Source organism: Homalodisca vitripennis, chromosome 3 (assembly GCF_021130785.1).
Source record: "Homalodisca vitripennis isolate AUS2020 chromosome 3, UT_GWSS_2.1, whole genome shotgun sequence".
In the NCBI taxonomy this organism is placed as follows: Eukaryota; Metazoa; Arthropoda; class Insecta; order Hemiptera; family Cicadellidae; genus Homalodisca; species Homalodisca vitripennis.
Genome location: NC_060209.1, coordinates 24,496,956 through 24,523,835, shown reverse-complemented (window position 1 = coordinate 24,523,835; position 26,880 = coordinate 24,496,956). Strand labels below are relative to the sequence as shown.

Sequence of the window (26,880 nt, the reverse complement as noted above, 5' to 3'; positions counted from 1 at the left end):
ATTTGAATAATCTTAGACAGACACTACATTAAAAGAGCCAAAAGTAGATGTTTTATAATCGAAGTTGGTTTTGATATATTGTATGATTTTTTTTCTTGATCGGAGCAAAATTCAAACTCAACTATGACACTTGAAATACCTCGGATAGAAAATTAATCTAAAAATACAGAGTTAATAATTTTTGACCGAATCACGTTTTTGAGAGTTAAACGTATACAATTCATGCTAATTTTATTGTTTATTCATACAATATAAATAAAATAAAGCCAATCAGAATTGTATTTCCATACCTGATATGTCTATTAATGCTTTTAAAAATTCTAGGGTCCTGCATTATTATGTGGACTTACAATGACAATTACTTGTCATTATGACGATCGTTTCTTGTTTTCTGCCACCCAAAATGAAGCGATGTTAGACAAAACAGGAGGCGACTCTGTCTCTATTTACAATTCTATATTAGGCTATAGAAGTAGGTAAAATAATACGTACACATTATAGATATAAATTGTTAATGAGCGCTAACATGATCACGTGATAGGTACTATATCTCGAGGGATGTTTTGTTTCGCGTTAGTGTGGCTCCTTAGGCCAGGGGCATTTGCTAGCAGTACTTCCCAGACCTCAGATCTAGTGCCAGATTGACCAACGTAAACTAACGCCGAAAGATTTGGACGATCTGGCACGTGATCTGAGGTCGGGAAAGTACCGATCGGAATTGCCCCTGGCAATCAGTGTGGGCGTCGTTGGTACTTTCGAAGATTTATAATTATAATTTTTGTCATTATAAAAAAATATAATTTAATTAATAGTTTGGTTTATGACAAATTATACATAACAGCATATCCAAAGTTATTTATTAAAACTTAAATTGAAGAGTAGTTTTCCTTATCTTAGCTACATTTTATGAATCATAAGTCACGAAATAAAGAAAGAAATAAAGATAATTAACCTTTTCACAGTTTAACACCTATTACAGGCTTTCATAACTGACATTAATGGTATAAAATGAACACATCTTGCCACACTCACTGTCTTGTCCATCACACCTTAGCACAGGTAAGGTCATATTGTAAAGACAGATACTTAATAAAATTAAATTGATAACTTTTAATGAGAAATATTTAAAATCTTGTACAAAATATGTATAAATGAACAAATGTACATTATCAACAGTATTTTTTTTTTTATTAAAATTTATGGGAAAGTAAAATACGAGTGGGAAATTCGAGGAACAGGTTACCAGCATTAAAAATGTATTTAATAGATGGTACCAGCATTATTTACGAAGATTGTTAGCAACCCTTAAACTTATTTAACAACATGTTCAGAATCTTAGAAACTAAAAGTTAGTAAATAAATGTTTATTTCTTTCATTTTGCATTGTCTTCCCCTTAACTTCTATGACACGTACCATCCACTTGAGGGGTCAAACGCAAGTTTGTTTGTTTGTCCTGAACGACAAATGCTTGTATGAGCTTTTTAGTTTATTTCAAATCGCACCATTTTTCTACCAGCAAATAAAGTAGATAAAAATGGATCTGACGTTCCGAAAATAATGTAAAAGCGATGATATAGCTTCTTATTAACATAATGTGTCATTGATGTCACATTATAATATAAATTAATTGGGAATGAGACAACATGGGATAATAACAGTTCTAACATAAATGGACATATTATTATAAGAGCAAAATTATTCATATTATTAAAAATTAATTAATTCAGATTAAGTTTCTGTTTGAGCTACATTTTCAGGTTTTTATTTTAGATTTAAAGTACTGATACCCCTCACTTTTAATATAAGCAGGGCAAGACTTTGATTTATATTGAAACCCATTGTCGGTTAAAACATATACCATTGAAACTATTCGATTAGTTATATTTGATTAGTGTTTTTTAGTGCAGAACCAACTGGGTCAGGTGAGGTGGGTTTCTCATCAACCTTTTGTAGCGACAACAGGAACTAGCCATCAGCGCACTCAGCTGTATTAGTTGGGTCGGCCATAAACATACCCTGAAAATTGTTACCATCGGCGCAAATTGCATACAACCATGTAATCCACTCTTTTGTTTGTCACCCAAACAGTCTTTCATCATCATGCACCATTTTTCATACCTTTCTTTGCGAATTTTGTACTCATATAAATTCTTTTGTGTTTATAAATCTGTGAAAGTATGATAAACCAGCTATATATTTATTAAAATTCTTTTGTGTTTATAAATCTGTGAAAGTATGATAAACCAGCTATATACTTCTTGAAATTCTTTTGTGTTTATAAATCTGTGAAAGTATGATAAACCAGCTATATATTTATTAAAATACTTTTGTGTTTATAAATCTGTGAAAGTGTGATAAACCAGCTATATATTTATTAAAATTCTTTTGTGTTTATAAATCTGTGAAAGTGTGATAAACCAGCTATATATTTATTAAAATTCTGTTGTGTTTATAAATCTGTGAAAGTATGATAAACCAGCTATATATTTATTAAAATACTTTTGTGTTTGTATATCTGTGAAAGTATGATAAACCAGCTATATCTCGTATTTATTAAAATTCTTTTGTGTTTATAAATCTGTGACAGTATGATAAATCAGCTATATATTTATTAAAAGTACAAGTTTATTATAAGTTATTTAGTTCATCTTAAAACTTATACATTACAAATGCCATAATTGCAATTATATTAAATAATTCCTTCATCATACAGATATTTTCAAACTTTTTTCCAACTTTTCGATCCTTAATAAAATATATAAAATATCTCCGAGTCTATGTGGAAGATAATGAATGATATTCATTAACAAGTACCTTAAGCTTCATACCTTGTAAGACTAAACATAATGCTTATAAAATTAAATGAATCGATGTGTATTGGTTTGACATTTCGATACCTAATAATTTCAATTTATGAGCTAATAAACTTAACGTAAATTGTAAGCTATAGAAAAATTAAGTACATTACTTATCTGTAATTAATTTTCGTCTGAAACATTGTTAAGTTCGAAAATATGTAATTATTTATCCTATACTACGAGTAGATACCACGTTCTTTTTTCACGTTTTATATTACAAGTACTAGTCTTTCGAATTTACCTCGAAATTATCTGTCGATTTTTTATTGCAGGACATAATGACTGCCTTACACCTGTCTATTTGGATTGCAGTATTTTTTGGTTTCGTTGGTAAGTACTATCTTTAATGCAAAATATGAAATCTTTTTAATTTTCCCCCATAACCCAATTTGGTTTGCTATTCATTTGTTATTTAAACAAATACTATGTAAGGTAAATGTAAATTTTAGTACATATCGAACTATATAAGAAATTTAACCTTATTTTAAGAACCCATAACTGCAGTTAATGATTATACTATGGTAACATAAACTAACATTGATATATATATATATATATATATATATATATATATATATATGTGTGTGTGTGTGTGTGTGTGTGTGTGTGTGTGTGTGCTCAGGAGCTCACCATGATACTCTGGAAGAGAAATACAGCTGGTCAACCATAGAATACGCTTATGACACCGATGAAGAATGTGCTGCAGCTTTGGCGGACGGTTCATATTGTCCGGAAAATGTCATTCCTACAGGAATATCTGTCTGGACTGACAAAATGATATTTATGACAATTCCTCGCAGGACATTGACTGGTATGTAGTTATATATAGTCATTTATAAAGATTAACTGTACTGAACATGGTTCCATTGTACTGTTTTAAATTTTGATAAGATAAAGATAAAGATTGAAATATTAGATTTGGTTACAAAATATTAAATATTGCCAAAATTTTAAAAGATTAATTTAATTTATAATCAATATTTCAAATAAATATACGAGTAAATAAAACTGTACACACAGTTTAAGATAATATTTCGGATACAAGCTTTTTAACGTATTATTGTATAAAAATACTGACTACACCATTGAAAAACACGTAATTAAACAGGAATATATTTATTTAAATTTAGCTAAAGCATCCTAAGAAAAAAACTGTACTAAAATCGAAATAATGCTATAAAATCACTTATATATGTATGACTCATTATTTACTATTGCGTCAATAAAACTCATATAAAATAGCGTAGACTGAAAAACAATTACAAACGTGATTTGTAACGATAATGTATTATAAAGCATCAAAAGCAGGTGCACTAAAATTTCTTACGAAATGATACGTAACAAATAAGATAGGTTAATAAAAAAGAAAGTAAACAAAAGGATTCCTTATTTTACTAATAAAATTTAGGCGTAACAGCAGCTAAAAGGTGACCTCCAAACCTCTACCAACGGCCGGGCAGGCGGGCCGCTTGCAAGGACAGGATCGCTAAGCGGTTAACCATCCAAGCAGCAACCTTGCTCGTCGTTGCTTGATGCGGTTATTGCAATATGTACCCGCTACACTGTGCTATTGGCCAATATTATTCTAAGAACGAAATTCCTGAAAATCACCTAATTACGAAGTTGGTATTGAGTTGAGTGTTGCAGTGTTTCATTTTAAAAATACCTTTTTGACTTCGATAAGTTTGAAATTTTATTATACAACCCCCTCCCAAACACTTCGCTAAATACTAGAAAAATGCAGATAATCTTTAATAGAACGGGGTTCTGTGTCACCTCATATTGAAAGATAGCTGGCATACATTATATTTTATCATACTGAACAAGTAATAGCTGATTTTTACAATTAAGTTGGTCCATAAGGTAACTTAGTTTTTAGTTACCTTTTAAATTCAGAGATCTGAAACGTCAGCTAGTGCAGAATATAATTAAATATTTTAGGTGCGCTACCCTTTTTATATTTCAGTTGACTTATTATGTAATATAATTAAATAACGCGTGTACGTTATAATTTTGTTTCCCCTATTATAAAAATACCTCAACACAGAGCAAACGTGATTTTTTGGCACTTATTTTTATGTACGGCCTCTTTCGTTGAACATCATTGTGCACTGAACATAAAAACTTTTGCTTCCAATTAAAAATTATATTAAGCAACGAAAGATGTTGATTACGAATTATTAGTTTACATTCCGCTAAGTACGAGGGGATTTCCATTATCAAACCTGTCCCTAGGCCTTTCATACTTTTATTACGCTTTGTTAAAACTCTATTAAACCCGAATGGAAATAAGTATTGTGACACAACTAGCAAACAGTATATCGTACAGACAATACAACTTTACTGTCAAAAATGTTTTGTTCTACCAAGGTGTTCCAGCGACTCTTGTCTACATCTCCTGCGACGATGATAGTACCTCTCCTAAGGTAATCCCGTATCCAAGCTTCAGCGACAACAACATCACTGACTGCAACTGCGACAACATCATATCTGTTAATCGTGGAGCCAGAATCGACAAGTACGACCGTCTGTGGGTATTCGACTATGGAAAAATTGGAAGAGGTAATAAGTAAGATAAGTAATTTGTTGATTTAAAACGTTAAACAAATCTTGCCATTATTTGATCATATTATTGTGTGTAATAATACACACATAAAGTGGATTTATAAATACTTATGTTTGTATGCTTTCAGGAAGCGATGCCGTGCAGGTATGTCCACCACGAATCCATATATTCGACCTAAACACTCACGAGAAGCTCTGCATGTACACTTTGAAGGACACCGACTACTACCCCACTTCACTTTTCACATCTATAGTACTAGACAGCGGAGACACCAGCGACGACTGCTGGTTGTACGCCGCTGACCAGATCGGAATCATCGTCTACTCCCTCAAGGACAACGACTCCTGGCGCTTCGACCATCCTTACTGCTGGCCCGACCCAATCGCCTGGCACTACCTCATCGACCACATTCACTTCGACTGGCCCAATGCTGGAGTGTTCGGGCTGGCTCTATCTGCATTGAACCACGACGGCTACAAAACCTTTGTATTTCGAACCCTCTGTCAGGTTTCCGAGAGTTCTCTATATCCACTGAGATCCTCCATGATAAGGAGCGATGCTACCACAACTACCATGACGGCCATATTGTTGGATGCGCCAGGCCGTATCCTGGTCACGTTTCGACACAAGTAATGGACAGAGAATCTGGAGTTCTCTTCTTCAACTTGATCGACATAAACGCCGTTGGCTGCTGGAACTCGCATAACCAATATGCTGAATATGAGTTGGACATCGTTGCAAAGGATGATGAAAAATTGGTGTGGCCGAGTGACATCATTATCGATGGGAATGAATGTGTTTGGTTAATGTCCAACCGGTATATTGAGTGGCTTTACGGCACTATGGACTTTACTAACACCAATTTCAGATTATTTTATGCTTCCGTCCATGAGCTTATTCATAACACGACTTGTGATCCTTCACATTTTCATTGATGGATTGTAGTTACACCTCTATATGTATATTTTCAGACAAAATATAATAAATTATACATATTTTACTGTTGTATTCATATATTATTAGTCTACAACCTTAATTACAAACTGTTACATATAATGTAAGGAACAAAAATGTGGGTAAATAGCTTGATTGTGATAAGTTGGATCGGAGTTGAATGAATTGAATAATCTAAATTTGTACTGTATTCAATTGATATTCATTGTATAGTAATACTTCATATAGCAACACATAATTATATAATCTTGTTAGTAGAAGTATAAATGATCATACACTAGATAATTTGAATAATTACGGTGCTGAGGGCAAGCCTTAATTAATTATTATTTAAAAAATCTATTTATGTACATTATGTTTCATTATATAAATATAGTAGTAAATATATTTTAATATAAAATTATAAGCCTTTCTTTAGGTAAATTAAAGTACTTCAGCGTCTGGAATAAACCGTTCATTCCTCGGTGAATAAGTCTGGCAACTCTTAAAAAACCCTTACTTTAGGCTGAATTCCATTTTTTTGAAATCCTGTTGACGCAAAAACTTTTAGCTCAAGGAGCTTTCATATCTGTTTAACTACTTGCAAAGATCCAGAGTGTAAGGGATCTTTAGTTTTTTCCCTTGAGAACGCCACGATGAGAGGAGAGAGATATAACAGAGATATATCTCCAATTTTTGATAGAGTTAGTCTTTTTTGTAGTCTCTTTATTGTAAAATGTGGTCTCGAGCATGAAATCATCGCGTTCCATTTAAAACTGTTCTCTGTGAATTATCTGTCGATAAAACTTAAAAATAGTATTGTGGGAGTCCTCGTGGATGGAGTCTCCATACTTCCAATTCGGACTATAGGCTTTGTCCAACTTATGGAGGTAGGCCTAAAAATACCCATGGTCAGTGATGAATTGTGTGATAAGAAAGTAGACCTTATCGAACCCTCGTCCCACCCACACGGACAGGGTATCGTAGATCTCTGATAAGATGACGTGTCCACGTCGGACGTGCCCATTGTCCTACGTCTCACGTCAGTGTCGCATAGAGACTTCCCTCGCAAGCTGCATGCCTTAAGTCTCCAAATTCCGCCTTCAATTACTTACAGGCATTGTTCGGGCAGATAAATGCAATACTCCCCAAGCAGACAATATCTTTGAGACCATTCGTGTCTGATCAGATGATTTGGTGCCCAACTACTTTATCTAAATGTATCAAGCGACTCTGTTGACTCCATCAAAGACTTATTGCTGGTTTTTTGAAAAGGTTTCATTTTTTAGTACAGCACATCGTGCGCCAAAGGACGGCCAGGAATATCCAGCAACGGGTGTACGCTTGGAGTCAAAACCCCTACTCCAAATCTCTGAGTACTGGTCTCAGTTTGCCCAGCCCCGAGTAAAAGCGTACGGGAAGTCACCTGTTGCAATGAAAGAGTCGATCCTTAGGTCTATGCCGCACTCCCTATCCAAGGCACAAAATAGATTGCATCCTAACGACGCACTAAGATACCGCATAAACAAGGGACGCACCTATCAACCTCTGCAACACTACAGGATCCTGTAACTGAGGGATCCTGAGTGCATGTACGTCAGTATAGAAAGAAAGAAAAGAAATCTAAACGGGTCTGAAGAAAAAGAGAAGCTTTGAAAATGAAAATAAATACTGTTAGCTAAGACCCAGATATTCAATGAAAGAACCAAGCTCTAAAAATGACTGTGAGTGTGAAGGGTCTTACAGTTTGACTAGGGTATCTCAGGGACACCAGCCCCCTTCAAGATAGATAGGTGCCTCTCGTGTAATCTCTTGAAATTTGACTAACCCTGAGTATTAAGCATTATTAGAAGTAAGGCTCTAATGATGGAGATGGAATAACTACATGCTCTCTCTATTATTATACACAAACAAACTTTAAGAAGCGAAAATTAAAAAAAAAAACATATGTTAGTAGAAAAATGTAAAAATATTTAATATTAAGTCTCATATTGGACACATAACATCATATCTTCGGGTTGTAAGAACAGCTTTTTAACTAGTTGAGTCAGTATTGCTTTGGAAGTACTGACTTATCTAGTGTACTCTTGTTTTGCCCTCGAAATAGAGTAGGAACTTAACGAATATTACAAGACTGAGGTAGAGTATTATCTACAATAATGACCCCCACTTCACCAAATACGGTAGATCTAGAATGAAAGTTCCATAAAAGAATTTAACTGTATTTTCATTTCCATCATTATCAAAAGATCAGAAACTATATACATGTTCTTAGTGATAGCTCTAGATAAGTATGGTAGAGTTTTAAAGGGTTAAATAGAGGCAATAAAAAATAAAGATCATGCTCAATTTATCATGTGAACTCAATATTATATTGTCTTAAAGTTTGTTATGGTTTTATAAATCAGTAAAGCCTGTATCTACGGCAGATTTTAAGTTATTATCCAACTTAGCAGCCACAAGGCTTTTCTAAAAATATTTCTAGTGACTCTTAAGGCAATACTGAACTGGTAACCTGTGCTTATGATAAAATGGCAAATCAGAATTGTAGAGCTGACTACCTACTTGGAGGTTAAGTTTTAAGAATTAGTGAGTAAAGAATTATTTTAAGCTACATGTCTGGAGTCTTGGCCTAATCTTTTGACACTCGACAATTCCTTAGGACAGATCTGCAGGTTTTGTGGTTTACTTTGAGAGTTTTTAGTGCTTCGGGACGTTTCTATGAGTTTAAGGGACATAGTAACTCAACTAACTCAGCTAGCTAAAGGTGTGGTTGTAGCTCTTTATATTTACCTTCTATGGCTTTAGTTTATTAATTTTTAGGAGTACTATGCTTCTTAAGATTTCCAAAATAGTGGAAATCGGGTTGCAACTCCATAAAGAATATATTAATTGTTTTTATTTTCTCTAGATGTCACAGAAATGTGTAGTTAGACACACGTCTTGTGCTCACAAAACAGTTGTTTAGTTTCCAAATTTTGTTCTAAATACCCACCCTTAGATATTACAGTAACTGGAGTTGCATCCCCCTAGAAAACTATTTGTATCTTCTTAATTTTTCTGTTTTCAACCGATATCCAAGAAAGAAAAAACTTGACACATGTGTAATCTATTCGAACGCACAAAGTAAATATTGTTCATAAACAACAACCTCTAAAAGGGCTTATAACCCCCAAACGACGTATATATACTATGTTTCCATAATGCTAGGAAAATGAAATTTCAGTACAAAACTGTTATTATATATCTAAAGATATTTTCAACTAAAACATTTTATATTAAAACCCTTGTAAAAGTGATATTTTTAGCTATTTTTAGTTTAAGTATTTTAAATAACCACAAATGTTTAAATTTAATTTGGAAATACGATCAAACTTTTACGAGTAGATCCTTTCAACTTTAGGAGTTTCTTAAGGATAAGTTAAAGTTAGTAGATTAGTTTTCAAAGTACGATTAAAAAACATTAAAACAAATAAAGACCGGGAGAAACAGTAAATTAACAGAGTTAGACCATTACTTGATATTAGTTTTACTTCCTCATCTTGACCCACGGGACAATACCCAGGAGGCCAGGAGATTATAATGAGTTTTGAAACACCATGTATATTTTCTTAATCGGGGCAACTATGCAAACGCTACTACGGCTCCGACCGAAACATTTTTACCGAAATCGACTCTCCCCAGTCCACCACCAATGAGCCCTGCGGGTCGCATCCGCTTACTGCACGGTTTCCGAACCAGCGGTGATGTTTATCGCTGGAGTCTTTCCAATCTACCATCTTGCGATGGAGGGACAGGCGATTTACAGCCACAGGACCGAGGTCGAAAGACATACTGCTGCCAAGGAAGATCGCGACCGCAGCTTTGACCACAGGCAACGCGATTCGAGAGGATGTTGGACTTTCAGACTAATCCCGGATATTCGATCCTGGGTGGAACGGCAGCACGACAAGGCCAGGAGATTATAATGAGTTTTGAAACACCATGTATATTTTCTTAATCGGGGCAACTATGCAAACGCTACTACGGCTCCGACCGAAACATTTTTACCGAAATCGACTCTCCCCAGTCCACCACCAATGAGCCCTGCGGGTCGCATCCGCTTACTGCACGATTTCCGAACCAGCGGTGATGTTTATCGCTGGAGTCTTTCCAATCTACCATCTTGCGATGGAGGGACAGGCGATTTACAGCCACAGGACCGAGGTCGAAAGACATACTGCTGCCAAGGAAGATCGCGACCGCAGCTTTGACCACAGGCAACGCGATTCGAGAGGACGTTGGACTTTCAGACTAATCCCGGATATTCGATCCTGGGTGGAACGGCAGCACGACAAAGTCGATTACTTCGTAACCCAATTTCTTCTGGGCTTCTGGTATTTTCGGTATTTTCGCCAGCTCAGCCTGTCTGTTCCGTCCTGACACGGTAAAGCCCTCGTTTTTCGAGTTCAACAGGTGGCAGGTACGGTGGGATTCCCTCTCTGCTGAGATCGGCATCGTGGTCACCCCGAGAACATCATTGGATCTATGCTCCTGGGAGAAGATACCTAGAAATATTTGAAGCTATGCGCATATGTACTTCGGGAAAAAAGGCCTTAACTCTCCGATTCCCCTGACGAGGAAAGTAACTTCTCAAACTTATCCCGAAGTAATGTGCTAAACAGGTCCAGGCTAGTGTCCTTGGTGATAGGGGGTTTTCTAGCCTGCAGTCTTTGGAACACTCCCTACTGTTCGCAAAAAGTTTTAAACTCCTTCGAAAAAAATAAACTACTGCTACGACAATATCTTAGGCTGGAAGTAGATTACATTGGACGGAGTAAGACGCTTTTTATAGAAGTACGCTTCTCAGACTAACTATATCCATATATTGTACTAATCAGAGCAATATCACACACACTCTTTGAGATAAAGTACTAAAATTTTAATAAAACTCTAAGAGACAGCCCTATACTCGCTTTAATAGAAAGTTTTTATAATACTAGTAATGCAATCTTTTAAGAAATCTTTTAAAATCTGATAATTGCAATAACTTTTAAATTTAATTTTATATACATTGGTTTGGTAGGTCAATATAAACAATAAGGTAAACTCGTTTCTACAAAAGTTTTTTTAAAGGTACTTATAAACTTTTCACAACCAAAATATAACACCTTAAACCTTAAATGCAGACAAGATACCTATAACTTACAAGATACAGACAAGATACACTCTCAGTCCAATGTTATGTTTTCCTATGTTGAACTAAGAAATTAAAATAAAATTAACTAACTATCATTAAAAGCAATCAGCAATGCATTACAATGTATTATCCATTACATTATTACCTAATTTCATGGTATATTTTACCTATCATGGAAAGATATTATTTATAGTTACGTTAATAAACATTTTACAGTGAAATATGTCTAAAGATCATCGATTAGATTCGATTTGTTAACTTCTGTTGTAGTCTATTACTACGGTCATTAATCATATTACGACAGTAGTTATGTTTCGTATAAGGAAAAACTGCATCAGAATTTTCGCTTCAAGAGAAAGAAGCGAAGGAAAACAAAAGCATACTTCCACAATTTCTCTCAGAACTCATTACATTTACTGTACTAAGCCGTCTGCACCGTCAAACATTCCACACAGTCTGCTCTGCAGTCTTACAGAGGGGTTAATAAAGTTCCACCAGCTCTTGAGCAAACTTAATTTCGCTGCAAACTTTTCAAGTCACAGATCTAAGCAAAATTTGACTTTGTCCTTCTCAAACACGGTTTTGAGCCAATGAGTTTCCGAGAGGGCTCTGTTTTCACTTTTTTCTCTCCTTTGTGAACAAAGGCAGTCCAACTTAATTGCGTCACTAAATACGGTTGGTTTTGAAATCATGATTGGTAAAGAATTAAAATAAAATAAAATGATCTAACAAACTGGCTTAAGAACTAACCTGACACCATTAAGAGAAGTAATAAGGCAAGTAATAATAAAGAGGTACAATGATGCAGATAATTATGAAGATATCTTGGTTATCCTTGACGTATAAGCTCTAATAAAGTTAATTTACTTAACTTAGTATTTTTCCTAAGGAATATACTTATAACTTTTATTTATTTTTCGTGAAGGAGAGACTGATCTCCTTCAGTATCTTTGTATTGACATTATTTTCTCTGATATGGAAACAATATCTTTCCAAATAGACAGTTGTTATAAGGCGCGGTTTGATTTATAATTAGTATAATTCGTAATAATTTAATATATTTTGCAGGACAATTTTTTTTCATATTATTACCCATTCGCTTAGCTTACTTCTTCCGTACCCCACAAATTAATCTGGTCTGCTATTTCTTCCAGTTCTTATTGAGTGGGAAATGTTGCAATTTTCACTTGTAGTTGCACTATATTATCTTTAATTTTGAAAACTTAGTTGAAAATTTAGTTGTGCAATACAGTTATGTATACCTAAAATGAATTCTGTAACACATTTAGTTCAGTATTGAACAATACAAATGTGCATTATTGTAACACTGATCAATTAGGAAATTAATAATTTATATTTCAACAACTATAATAACTGATTACACATTTCATGAGGCTCTCTCACCAAATGAATTGACCCTACCAAAAAATCATAACGAACACTAGAAACTAACATTAATTATCTTGTAAACTCTTTAATTTCCATCAAGTGACTCGAGCATGTAATTAATTGCATGAGTAAATTAATTAGTCATAAATAGTTAACACACAAATAGGAAATTACTAATATTTAATTATTTTATAGGTTAATGTACGACAGATAAACTATTTTAAAAAGGGTTATAGTTGTCTATTTTTTGTACTAATATTAATTTTTTAATGATTTATGCGCGTCTAAATTATTTGGAATTATTAAAATTATTAAATATTACAATTCAAAAGAAAATGTACTGGGTGGTCTAAAATAGCTGACAGTTTTCGAAAGGAAATAACGGTACACTATATAACACTTAAAATGTTTTAAACAGTCAAAGAATGTACACAGTTATGCCATTTTCATTTATGAAATATAAGTCTCGTACATTTGCTCAACCAACTTCCAAACATTTCTTTGTATCTTTTGTAAAATTTGCACTTTCTTGGCGAATCATGACTATTAGTATTGCATCAACATAAAGCAAGTAGTTTTAAGTAGTTATTTAAATCGGCAACGGTATGAAGTTTTTAACAAAACCTATGCTCTTAAGGTAGCCCAACAGCCAACAATCGCAAGCAGAGAGATCCGGAGACTGGGCAGGCCATGGGACACCGCTAAAACACGAAATGGGATGTCCCAGGAACTTCGTAAGAAAGTCATCTACCATGTGCCCAGTCGCTCCATTTTGGTTGTACCATAATGACTTCACTTCTTCTCCAAACTGTTCTGTATCATTTCAATTTACTGTTATTTATTCACAGTAACTCTTTCACAGTCACTAAATAAAATAAGGCACAATAACACCAAAACGTGGAACACGACACCATACAGTCACTTTCCAATATGCAGAGGTCGTTAGGATAGATTTCCTTAGGATTCTCTTTAGACGATTAATGATTATTAATTTTGCGTGTGTAAATTGCCATAACGTTCAAAATAAGTTTAATCAGACAGTATTAAATTCTGTAAAATGTTTCCATGATTAATGAGGTGCAAGTCTTTCGCAAAAAATAACACGTAATTCAGATCAGCAGGGTCGAGTTTTTGAGTATTTGCTAATTTTGTAAAATAGTGAAAAAATAAATCAGGATGTAAAATTCTTCGTAAACTTGTCTTTGAAACTCCTAATGCGGTAGTTTGCCTCCAGGTTAATTGATTTAGGTTTTACAGAACATATACGGGCACACTTTCAACATTGTCTGGAGTACAAACAGATCTAGGCTTCCCTGGTGGTTTCACTTTTAATGCAGAAGCACAATTTCTTTTACTAGTATTCCTAAAAGGAACGGCTCCGTGAAGAGAAACACGAAATAACCGAACATATTAATAATAAGTGAATTTGTTACGAAATAACCGTTGCGTAGCAGTCACATAATAATAACCTTTAAAGAAAGCTTCAATAACAAAAGCACAATGTTGAACTGTCCACTATCCCATTATTACTTAAGGGGCATCAGCTTTATTTTTATTTGTTGCAACAATAACGACTCTAAACATAATAACAGCGGATAAACAGCTGTTTATAAATTGTTAAGACAAAGCATTATCACCGTAAATAAACAACTTCGAAAGACTCTTTCTTTTATAAGTTTCAATTATTTATTGTGATACTTGAGGATTAGGCCTATATACGATGCATTTTTTCCATGGTCTAAATGATACATTAATCTATGTCGTATAGTACGAGTCTTGCTCTAAGATGGTTCTAACATATAAATACATAATAACCAATGAATTAACTTGGTCCTTACATCAATACTATCTTCTTTTTCATTATTTACTCCTAGATTTGTCTCACTTTTATTGGCTTTAATAACCATGACATCCCTGTCTTTTAAAATAACTCAAATCAAGTATTTTCTACTCAAAAATAGGTTTCTCATATTTTTATCACTGAGGCTTTTAAATTGCAAAGTATATGAAGCATATGTGTCAATAAAACTCCTTGCCAAAATTGAGGAATGTGTAATATAGGGCAAAGTAAGATGTAGAATAGCAATACGGCTTAGGCAGGTTGTATTGCAATACACCAATCCTACTTAATTCCTGTATTTTTGATTGTTGCTGAGAATAACATGAAGTAAATATAGTCAAAAAATTTAATTTAAGGGAGAGCCCGATCTCCTTTTAACTGCACTTTTCCCATTCTCTAGGAGCTATAGAGTAATACAGGAAGTTAACAAGCAAATGCAGATGGACCGGTGAAGGATGCAGTGGACAACACTGCACAGGATTTCTCCCGTATTGGCAGGGCTTTCAACCCAGGGTTTGAATATCTAACTCTTACTCGAACTTAGACCGCTTCAGGCATTCCGATATTGAACCCTCCTATTTCACCCTTCCACTAGAAATTTGTATCTATTACTGAACACATGTGTAAAAAATAACGCAAATGTAAGTCCTACAAGAACAGAACTTCGTCTAAAAAAAATGCAGTTGAATGTTTACCAAAAAAACCTTATCCTAAACGTTGATATCTTAACTTTGCCTTAAGAAATGTATAAGCCTCGTTATTGGTAATACTATTTGAAGAAATACATTCTTTACAAACCTAAACTGCAAAAAGAAATGATCAAGTTCTTTTAGTTTAAAAAGATTTTTATTGAGGACCGTTACTTCACTATCTTCAAAACGTTCTTTGTGGACAGTGATGTTTATTGAAAACCTCAACTAATTTATCTAGTAGGATCGTAGCCGAGAAATGAATAGATGTGGTCATACCATGCATATTTCCATGGGTGGTGCAATATCTTGATATTCGTGGGGACAGTGTTAGTTATGTTGAGAAATCCATGTCTTTATACTTCATAACATCTCATTGCTTCAGGCAGGCTTCATTCTGCTGATTTAATCGCGTCATCTAACATTCTCATCTAAACGGCAAAATCTATTCAAGCATCCATGTGATGAATTACAGATATCGTATTACTTTATTTAATTACAGATATTGAAATTTCTTTAATTGACCCCATTTCCTTCCATCAGCCTTAGAAGAGATTTTATTTGTTTTTATGACAGCTTACGTTCTTAACAATATGATCAATTTAATAAAATTAAAAGTTTTACATAAAATATATTCCAAATAAAATTATTATTAAATCATATGATTAGTGGTCATTTTTATTGCATCTAAATTTAAACATTTTATTCGGTGTACACTTTTATCCATGTTTACATTACAGGTTTATCTATATTAAGCATAAATTGTATATTTATCATTGTCATAAACACATTCTGTGTTTTGTAATGAAGAGATTGGTAATGAATATAATCAGATGTTTATTACAATCGCAAATACAATTTTTTAATAGTAAATGAACATGTAACCATTTTCATTTAGTAGGAGTAACATATCGCTAATCCCAAATGTCGAGTTAGGATTGGTCGTAAGATGTAGTTTACTGCGAGGGATGACTGTTTTAGTGAGTAGGGCTCCCTTGACGAAAGCAACTTTTCAAACCTAAATATGATGTAATAATTCAGTTCTCCCAATAGCTTTTATTCGAAGAGTTTGGGATAGTACGACAAGACTGATAGTACTGATAGTACCCGTTTTCGCTTCTCATGGAATCTCAAAACAGGGCATCCCCTACCCCCAGATTTTCCTATTCTGAATATCTCATCGCTTCTAAATGGGCTCAGCGCAAAGGGCTTTTCATAACAAATAGCAATGAGGGTACCCTCCTTCTTCTGTTCTTAAAAGGTGGTTTTAATCAGGACCGTAGCTTTGAGGGCCCCGGGAAAGATTAGGCGGCCGCCTAAGGGCCCGAGTCCCGGCAAAAGTTTCTGAAAATCAGGTTTGAATACGGACCTGTACGGGATTTTAGTAAATCTACCAACCTAGAATCAATCTAGAAACAATTTAAAACCCCGAATTCTGCATCCTCTTTTTTGATCACATAGTTATGGGAGATTTTTTCTATAAAGAACTTATTAATGCGTATCTAAACCTTTTTCAGTTTCTAGTAAAAAATGTACACTGCGTTAATATTTAAATGACGAAAACAATACGAATAACTTAAATTTTGAGTGTGTGTGTTTTAATTATATCTCTAAAATTAGACATATCCCATCGACAAAAATAAAATTTTGAAAGTGCATGAAGTTTTACATTTTTCTAAAATCTCTAAAACCGGCTCCTACGTGAAAATACTTTCCCTTTCTCTTATTAGTTGTTAAGACTCCGCCACTTTCTCTCATGGCCAAACTAAATGTAGTCAATTGTTACTTTTAGCATGTTCCATGGTATTCCTTCAAACATACTGTTATCACATATAAGATCACATAAGTTACGGTACGAAGAAGTGTAAGGGATCCGCTACAGTTTGACACAAGTTATACGCTTGTCTATCCACGTCTAACACACGGTATAAAAGGTGCAAAACTTACTAATGGTGCTCTATCCTTCACTGAAAGCGTAGGTAAGAAATAATATTACTTAATAAGTAATGACATAATTTTACTTTATATTTACAAATTAGGTTCGAAAATTTAGGATAACTATTGTATTTAAAAAACTGTCTCTGAAGATTCTCTTTATACCAGCCAGACATTAAAAATTAAAACTTTCCGAAATTTTGGATATGTTTTCAAGAATATGATATAACTTGTTATAATGACATGCAATTTCATCTAAAATACTTGGTGAACATCGACATAAAAAAGTAATAGAACAAAATTGAAACTAAAAAGATTTTACTCATAACGTAGCTATTTCAGGAACGGTTGATTCAATTTAATTTTGAGTTTAGCTCCAGTTCAACTCCGCATATTTATAGGTGTCTCTGATTTCAAAGCGATGTAAATATTTGTTTAAAGGAATGTTTTAATACTTTATTTATCTAGTTCAATTCCAATATATGACTTGTTACTATAGGTCACCGTAGATTGTTGAACACCGAAGAGGGTTAGGTTGAAGGTATTCAGAGCAGAAGATACTGTTGCATATCTCGCACTCCATTATTCAACATCATTCCGTCATTGGTAGTACGGATACATATTTTTATACAAGCACTTACAAGAAATAAATTTTGAGGAGTACGCTAAGTAAAATAATCATTTATTCAATATATAACAAAGTTGTATACTGTATATCTGCGTAGCTATATTACTCAGATAAATGTATGTCCTTACACATTTAAGTAAGTAAAAATAATCAGTGATTAAAGAGGGTTTTTTTTTTATTTGTAAAACTGTGAAATTTTCCATTATGATGACACAACATGGTATTTCGAACTTTAAACATACGATCATCATGGTGCTAATAGTTTGGTTTGTTCTATTTTCACTATCGTGTCTTAAGAAAGCCTGATTAAGATTTTCCTTACAATAAAATTATATTATTAAGTTTTATAAAAACTGTTTAAGATCAATGTCAATAAAAAATTAAATATAAATTAATTGAATTATCAAAGTAAATCCTCTACACAAGGTTGACAGTATTATATTTAAGAACATGGGATTTATAACTGATTATATTAGTAGTTCCATCAAATCCATTTATGTACAAAGTTTAAAAATATCATTAAAGATTTGACTGGAATATATATTTAAAACCTACCGTTGTCTGCATTATCACTAATACATTTCATTAATAATATACGTTCATGTCCACATAAATCAGGCATCAACTACACTAAAAACGATATACGGCAAAGTTATGCGTTAGTACTATGATGCCAAAACGTCCGTACAATACAGAAATACCAAGAGTTGGGTAGTATTTTCCTTAAAGACTGAATAGAACCATGTACGTTTATCAAAATGTATCTCGCTTATATAGAAATTAAGTTTAATGAAACATTTTAAGACCCATTCTCACATCCGTTTCTAATATTCCTCTAAGACTTTGCTATTACTCTGCCAAATCAGATAGACGAACAAGTACCTTCACCGAACCTGGTTTTACTTATGCAGAAATAAAGAATTGTGAAAATTTACTAACAATATATCTTAAATAGTTCTATGGATATCCTGTGAAAAATATAAATTTTTGTCAGCTGATTGAGTGACAGGCTATGTTACCGCTGAGCTTATAAGGTCACTCTTAGTAAATTCAAAAGTTGGTGTGAAGCACTTTAACATGTTACCTGATTGTATTTCATAGAATGTTAGCTTCCTTACGAAGTCCTGGTAAGTTGTTTTCAAAGGTTTATAGGACTTTTGAAAATTTGATCTAATGAAGTAAAGTGATTCTTGCGATTTGTGTCCAATAATAAAAAGGATATTTTAGATGAGTATTCAAGTGCTCCCGAAAAATAATAAGGACACTGAGAGGTACGAGGTCATGGAAACCAAAACCAGTCTTGTTGTTTGATAAAAAAAATTATATTCATACTATCTGAAATGCCATTTATTCGGCATGAAAATTAAATACGGTAAGAGTAACTTAATAAAGTTTAAAAATTTGAATCAGATCATAAATATTCCATAATTACTAAACTCGACGTGTAAAATCGCATCTAATTCTGGCTGTAAATTAAACTACTTTGCTTAGAAAATAAATTTATTTTCTATATACAGTTTAAAACCTAAAATTCTGTAAGCTTTCACTATTTATAAATATATTGCTAACTTATCCCAAAATATAATCCATTTCAATTTCTATCTGTGAAATGTGAGTTAATATTACAAGTACTGAAATAGATTGGTGACTACATTTTTAGTAATAAAACTGTTAGCTAAAAAAATATGATTCATTTCAATTTCCCATGAGAATAGGAGATTGAATTTCATCCTGAAGAATAGATTTTTATTGATATTGTATGCAATTACTTTCATATACTGACTTTTATAATTCTTGTCAAACTAATATGTCATATGTTTTTGCAGGATATAATGGCGAGCTTTCCAAATTTGTTAACCTTATTAGGTATCTTTGTTGGTTTTGTTGGTAAGTAACATCAATATAATACGAGTAGCATTTAGCTACCAAATCGAATTTGCATTTATCAATCATTTTACTATATTTTTTTGTAAGTAACATACATAAAAACATGTAATTGTCATATTAAGATAAAAAGCAACTTGTAAACTTTTTACATTATTTCAATTTAGTAAAATTCATATTAGTTAATTGCTTCACATATTCTACTAAATATTTCCATACGCAAACTGTAATGAATCTCTAAACTTATACCCGTATCACATGATACTTTCTTTTAAATATATAACTTAGATACTCAAGATTTCATTTCATAAATCTTTGCTGAAAAATCTTCCTACAAAATCTAATAATTTACCAAATTCTACAACAAAATAATCAAATCTGAGGTTCTAAAATATTTCCGTTTTCATTGCTTTTAAAGTTTAACTTACGGAGTCTTAACTCCCATAATAATTGCTTGAAAAATTGGCTTGTAAATACAACTTTCAATAATACCAAAATAATTAATACATTTTTTTTAAATATTAGTATTAACTGATGAACATAAGTAAAAATATATTAATAATGTATGATATTTTGATTATTTATATGCATAGACGTCTGCATATTTGTCCACAGGAGCTTGTCATCAAATAGATTACAGCTGGTCGTGTCTAGAGTTCGCATATGACACTGAGGAAGAATGTGCTGCAGCACTGGCAGACGGTTCCTACGTTCCGGAATACGTCATTCCCACGGGAATAAATGTCCAGACTGAGACGAGAGTGTTCTTATCAATTCCACGTAGAACACTAACGGGTTAGTAAATATGAAAAAATTAGAAAAAAATAAGGCTAATTGCACTGGCTGTAATGATATACTCCGAAAATGAAAGATGGCGTAAATAAATCTGATTGTATACCAATTTAATTGTCTTCTACTATATTACGTAGTTTTAATCAATATAAAATAAAATACAATAGTGTGAAATAATTTGTAATAACAATTAGTGATGTCACATTGATATGTTTCTGGTTTAAAACATAAGTTCAAATACAAGGACATTGTTTTATATACTTATAGATATTATTTTTTACAAATGTACGATTAGTGAGACTGCACATGTGATTGTAACAGTTACGCAGGATATAATCATTCATCAGATGAGGTGTAGAGGTCTGTTTAGGTCCGGGGGATTATTTTTGTTAATTCTGTGGACAAATTCTTGTTCTGTACCACGAAACATTTCATTGTTATCGTTATAATATTCACTACCTGAGTTACTTGGGACTCTGACTTCATCGATGGAAGCCGAATGCTTACTTTCTCTGCCTCTCAATTTATATCGTTTGATGATTTAATCTTGTAAAATATAAAAAATTCATATTATAAGTTGTATTTTCATTGTTTTAATAGCCATGAAGCTGAAATCTTTGGCACATCGATGGTACCTAACTTTTTTTACAGTTCTCAAATTTAATTCATGCAGAATTGACACGAACCATAAACTTCTCAAAGAAATTTTTAATTGAACACTCTGCCAAAGGTTCTATGTATTCCATGCTAAAAATATATCTGACTTGTTCAAAACCCTTTGAACAATGTCTTAGAGAATTAAGTTCTTAAGATATTTCGGCTTTTGGGTTTCAGTATTGTACCTGTTATTAGCTCTTCACAGAGATGTTGAAATACTTAAAGATTGAACCGTGTACGCAACGTTTTAACACTGTGTAAAACGGATATTTAAATTTTAGTTACAATTCAGAAGTTTTACTTATTATTAAAGCTTACATATACCGGTTTATCCGTAGATGTTGCCAATATCGGCATCTAAATCCGTTCACCCTTTATCATCTGCGGTATCGGAGACAGACAGTAATCCTTTCTATTGCTTATTGTGAGAATTCACATACGCTCTTCCAATACATTTATATGTATTTCTTAATATAACAAATAATTATTTTCTAAGATTCCTCCATGTTCTGTTTTGCTACACGTTTAAATTACCTATTTCGTTTGCTTCCCATTTACTGCTATATATACATACTGGGTGATTCTAAAATAGGGTGCAACACTTTGGGAAATATTTGATAATTAAAAAAAAAATGCTGAAATATCTTATAAATGCATTACCTACAATGTCATTTTGGCAACCCTTCTCAGGTGGGATCTTAATTAATGTACACATTTTTAACTGGTGAAAATATATACTATGCGAAACAAAATGGTACAAACTATATATCATTTAAGTAATATACTTAAGTATATTGAAGTACCTACTTGGAATAGCAGCTATTATTAAATTTGTTTCAATAATCTGTTTATAATTGATTTATTGTGCATTTACTACACGAAGTTCAAAAATGTAGCTCAATGTTACAGGATTTTCAAAATTTGTATACATTTTACCTAATAATAATCCTTGTATAACCTGCTAAGCTTAAAATAAACTGCGAAGAAACTCTGTTACAGTTAAAATTTCTGATGAAAGAAAACATTATAATTTTAACTCTAGGATGTCTCTTACAACCATACTTTATAGCGTGCCAAATGTTATCAAAACCTTGCTGATGTAATAAGGTTTCTATCAATGCTAAAGGACCTTAATTATTTACTAGAAATACGAGACTTAAAATATCGTAAAAAACACTTTATGTCTTTAAATATACTTCCTTTGCTTGTATGAAATCATACTTTACATTATAATTTTAACATATTTCACTTTTTGGGACATTGATTATTTCTTGATATTAAAATAGGTTTAATGTCAAGTTTAAACTTGAAAACTATTGAACTTATCAGTACATAAAAGACCCACCTTGTCCCATCCATTTAGGGTACTTCCAATTTATCCATCCCAGTACTTCACTTGTGTTTAATTGTACAACTCAAGGCTCACTCTTGTAATCCAGCTAGTTGGGGGTAGAGCGTTATCCTTCATAAAACAATAAGAGTGGGAATCTTATTAAAGAATGTTATTTAGTATTCTAAATTGTTTTGATGGCTCTAGGTGTCCCAGCAACCCTCGCTTACTTCATCTGCGATGACGTCACTACTTCACCCCAGCTCATTCCGTACCCAAGCTTTAGTGCCAATGATATATCTGACTGCAACAACATCATATCCGTCAACCGTGGTCACAGGATTGACAAATATGACCGTCTTTGGGTCTTTGACTCCGGAAGAATTGGATTGGGTAAGATATATACACACACACACACACACACACATATATATATATATATATATATATATATATATATATATATATATATATATGCATTGTAAGTTAAAGTATGGATACATTGTGTTTAGTTTTTTATGGATAAAGATAAGGGGAAAGAACTCAGGACATTCTAACGGAATAGAAGTTAACTTTTTTGTCACTGTTACAACTGTGTCCATTTCCCCAAAAGTAAAAGACCCATTAAGTTCGTAAAAGGACAGTGGAAACTAGAGCTTCCTACCTCATTCCAGTACAAAATGGAAGCGTATTGCAAAAATAATATATACGTAGATTATAATATGAAGCTCCTGGACAAGTTTTCGACATTCTCGAAAAGTAATTTAAAATATCTTTATAATTTCCATCAATTTTACTATCAAAATGCCTCATAGTTACTGTACATCTACAAAGAGTGTATTAAAAATATCAACTTATTTATCTTCAACTTCTGTATTTCCAATGAAAAATCTAAAAAATAAGAGTAATTTGAATATTTATCAAAATAATAAAAATTGTGATTCGAGTCGTGAAAATATCTTTACATTTTATCAAAATTATGTTTACAACAAAGGATATATATTCTAAATTAATCTCAAAACTATTTTCTTAGTGATTCTTAAATGATATACTATTAGAGTTGGTAAATAGAACTTTTGTTTCATTAACTTAGCGTAAAAAAATCATTGCCTTTCCCGTAGCAAAGAAATATTATAACCTCTATTACAACCCTAAAATAGACTTAGATAGTAAAATATTCAAGAAGAAGAATTTAATCATTTTATGGCAGTATCTAAAATATTTTTTACACAATGTTATAATATTTTGGTTTCCTTAAGTATTGATAAATTACAACACATTGCTAACAAATTATTTCTTATATGTAAAACATTTTTTACACAATGTTATAATATTTTGGTTGCCTTAAGTATTGATAAATTACAACACATTGCTAGCAAGTTATTTCTTATATGTTTATAGCTCTAACCAATTACACGTTTAGAACACCTTATCTCACTCAACCTATACATGGAGACTGAACTAATACTTAGATAATGATTAAGATATAGTTACACAAATTTTTTTAATATTAATCCTTGTTAACCTAATGTTTTTCACTTCCACTTGTAATCGATGGTTACATTACCTTTCTTCAGTTAATTGAGAAAAATAACGTCTATAAAAAGCCTAAGAGTTTTGAAACGTAATATTGTTAGCATTTATGAAAAATAAATGGTTGTTTCAATTGTTAAAAGTATTTTTTAAAGTGAATATTTTAGTTTATTGGTATGTTTAAAGTACTGAGGCAGTTAGAATGTACACGCAGGTTATATATACGTATATTTCTAGGAAGCGAAGAGGTGCAGTTATGCCCACCAAGGATCCATATATTTGACCTAAATACTGATGAGAAGCTCTGCATGTACACTTTGAAGGACACCGACTATCTGTACAACTCATTCTTCACATCTATAGTAGTAGACAGCGGAAACACCAGCGAGGACTGCTGGTTGTACGCCGCTGATCAGATCGGCATCATCGTCTACTCCCTCAAGGACAACGACTCCTGGCGCTTCGACCATCCTTACTGCTGGCCCGACCCTACCGCTTGGCACTACCTCATCGACCACATTCACTTCGACTGGCCCAACGCTGGAGTGTTCGGGCTGGCTCTCTCGCCATGGAACCACGACGGCTACAAAACCTTGTATTTCCACCCTCTGTCAGGTTTCCGAGAGTTCTCTATATCCACTGAGGTCCTGCATGACAAGGAACGATGCTACCACAACTACCATGACGCCCATATTGTGGGCTGCGAAAGACCGTATCCTGGTCATGTCACGACACAAGTAATGGACCGAGAAACACGTGTTATGTTCTTCAACATGGTCGACATTAACGCCGTTGCCTGTTGGAACTCACATATGCCCTATATGCCAAATAACTTCGCCATTGTGGCTCAGGACGATGAGGAAATGGTGTGGCCGAGTGATATTGTCATAGATGCAAACCACAACGTTTTTGTGCTAGCAAATGGATACATTAAATGGCTTTACGGCACTCTCGACTGTAGTAACACTAATTTCAGAATATTTACTTCCTCCGTTCATGAGCTTATTCACAATACGACTTGTGATTCTTCTCATTACCATTGATACCTATAACTGATAACCCTTATAACTAGTAACCATATGCATACTGAATGTTTCGTAAACTATGTAACGAAATCCAAATAAAAGATTGTCATTCTAATGATTTTATAATTATTGTACATCCTCTATTAACCACTTGTGTATAATAAGAAGATAATGTACTGGGTTTAACCTAATGTTTTAGAACTTATACATCAAATCCTAAAATATAATGAACTTAATCATTCACTATCTTTTAACAATGCCCCAGATTTTATAGTTGATTATAAAATGATAAATGTATTGTTAAATAATTCATTTATTATTAATTGATTATACAGTTTAATTCAAAACTAAACGGCAATCTCTCGAGAGCTTATTCTATAGCTAAAAACAAGTAAAAAAGTTCATATAACCATATGCCCGGAAACGCTTCGTTAGCGAGTTACGCCTAGCGAAAGATTTCGCCCGGATTTCAGAACCCTTGGTGAAGTCAGGCCGTATAAAAATGGTAAAGGTAGTTACAAAGATACAAATACGATTGTTTTTTATGTTTTTATATCTGACAAATTTATTAAAATTCGTCCCAGAGCTGTAAATGCAATACTTTCAGATATATCTTACGTAAAACACAAGGATTGGTGCAAAGAAATAACACATCTTTGTGTTTAACGTAAGATTACTTCCATAAATGTTAAATAAAGGCATTTTTTTCTTAAACAGATTTGTAGAACATTTAATTCTGAAAAGATTCATGTGAATTACTTAGGAAAAAAATTTATAATAGGTATTGAAATTTAGCTTTATTTAAAAATAAAACAGACGCACAAAAATGCATATTCTTATCTGCATAAAATATTAACTAATGTTTAGGTTGTGAGTAACAGCTGATCATTTATTCAACACTTTTTATCGTCATATTTTCTTTGCAAAGGTTGGCAATATCAGCTGATCAACAATTAAGTTCATGAAGTAATATTTGAATAACCTTTATGGAGGTTTTTGTATTGTGGCGTGTGAAGATTGTATTTTGTGAGATCCTGTGATTATTTGGAAATATTTTATACAATTGTATAAAATATTTTATTAAATATTTATTTTTAAAATATTTTATTAAATATTTTTATAAAAGTGAATGTAATTATCTTAGTAAATAATGGCAGATAATGTAAATGGTATGTATTCGTTTGAAGAGTATACGGACATGATACTGATTTACGGCAAAGTTAACAAGAATGGTTTAGCTGCAGTTCAGGAATATCGTGATACTTTTCCACATCGAAGAACACCTGATCGCAAAACATTTGAAGCTGTGGAGAGACGACTTAGAGAAACTGGTAGCTTTAAACCGAAGCGAATAGATACTGGTCGTCAACGTAGCGCAAGGAAATATAATAATGAACAAGCAATAATAAATGCTGTAGAATTATCACCAACCACAATCACCAGACGATTATCACGTCAGTTAAATATTTGCCAGTCAAGCGTATGGCGGACACTTCATGAAGCACAGTTGTACCCATTCCATATAACACGTGTTCAAGACTTATTACCGCAAGATCTTAATAAACGGAAGATGTTCTGCCGCTGGTTAAGAAGAAATTGTTTACGACATCAGTATTTTCTTCGGCGTATTCTCGTTACTGA

General features: G+C 32.9%; 1 protein-coding gene across 1 annotated transcript; it reads left to right on the top strand.

The window, feature by feature from the left end:
- Positions 1–1,002: 1,002 nt before the first annotated feature.
- LOC124358118 lies at positions 1,003–25,354 on the top strand. The gene is given in 13 exon segments (XM_046810413.1): positions 1,003–1,059; positions 3,132–3,189; positions 3,482–3,670; positions 5,230–5,421; positions 5,553–5,917; positions 5,920–6,356; positions 7,648–7,926; positions 10,757–10,820; positions 13,564–13,704; positions 19,761–19,905; positions 20,518–20,697; positions 22,889–23,074; positions 24,452–25,354. Coding segments are annotated over 13 exon segments (3,093 nt in total). The 5' UTR covers positions 1,003–1,008; the 3' UTR covers positions 25,258–25,354.
- The last annotated feature ends 1,526 nt before the right edge of the window (positions 25,355–26,880 follow it).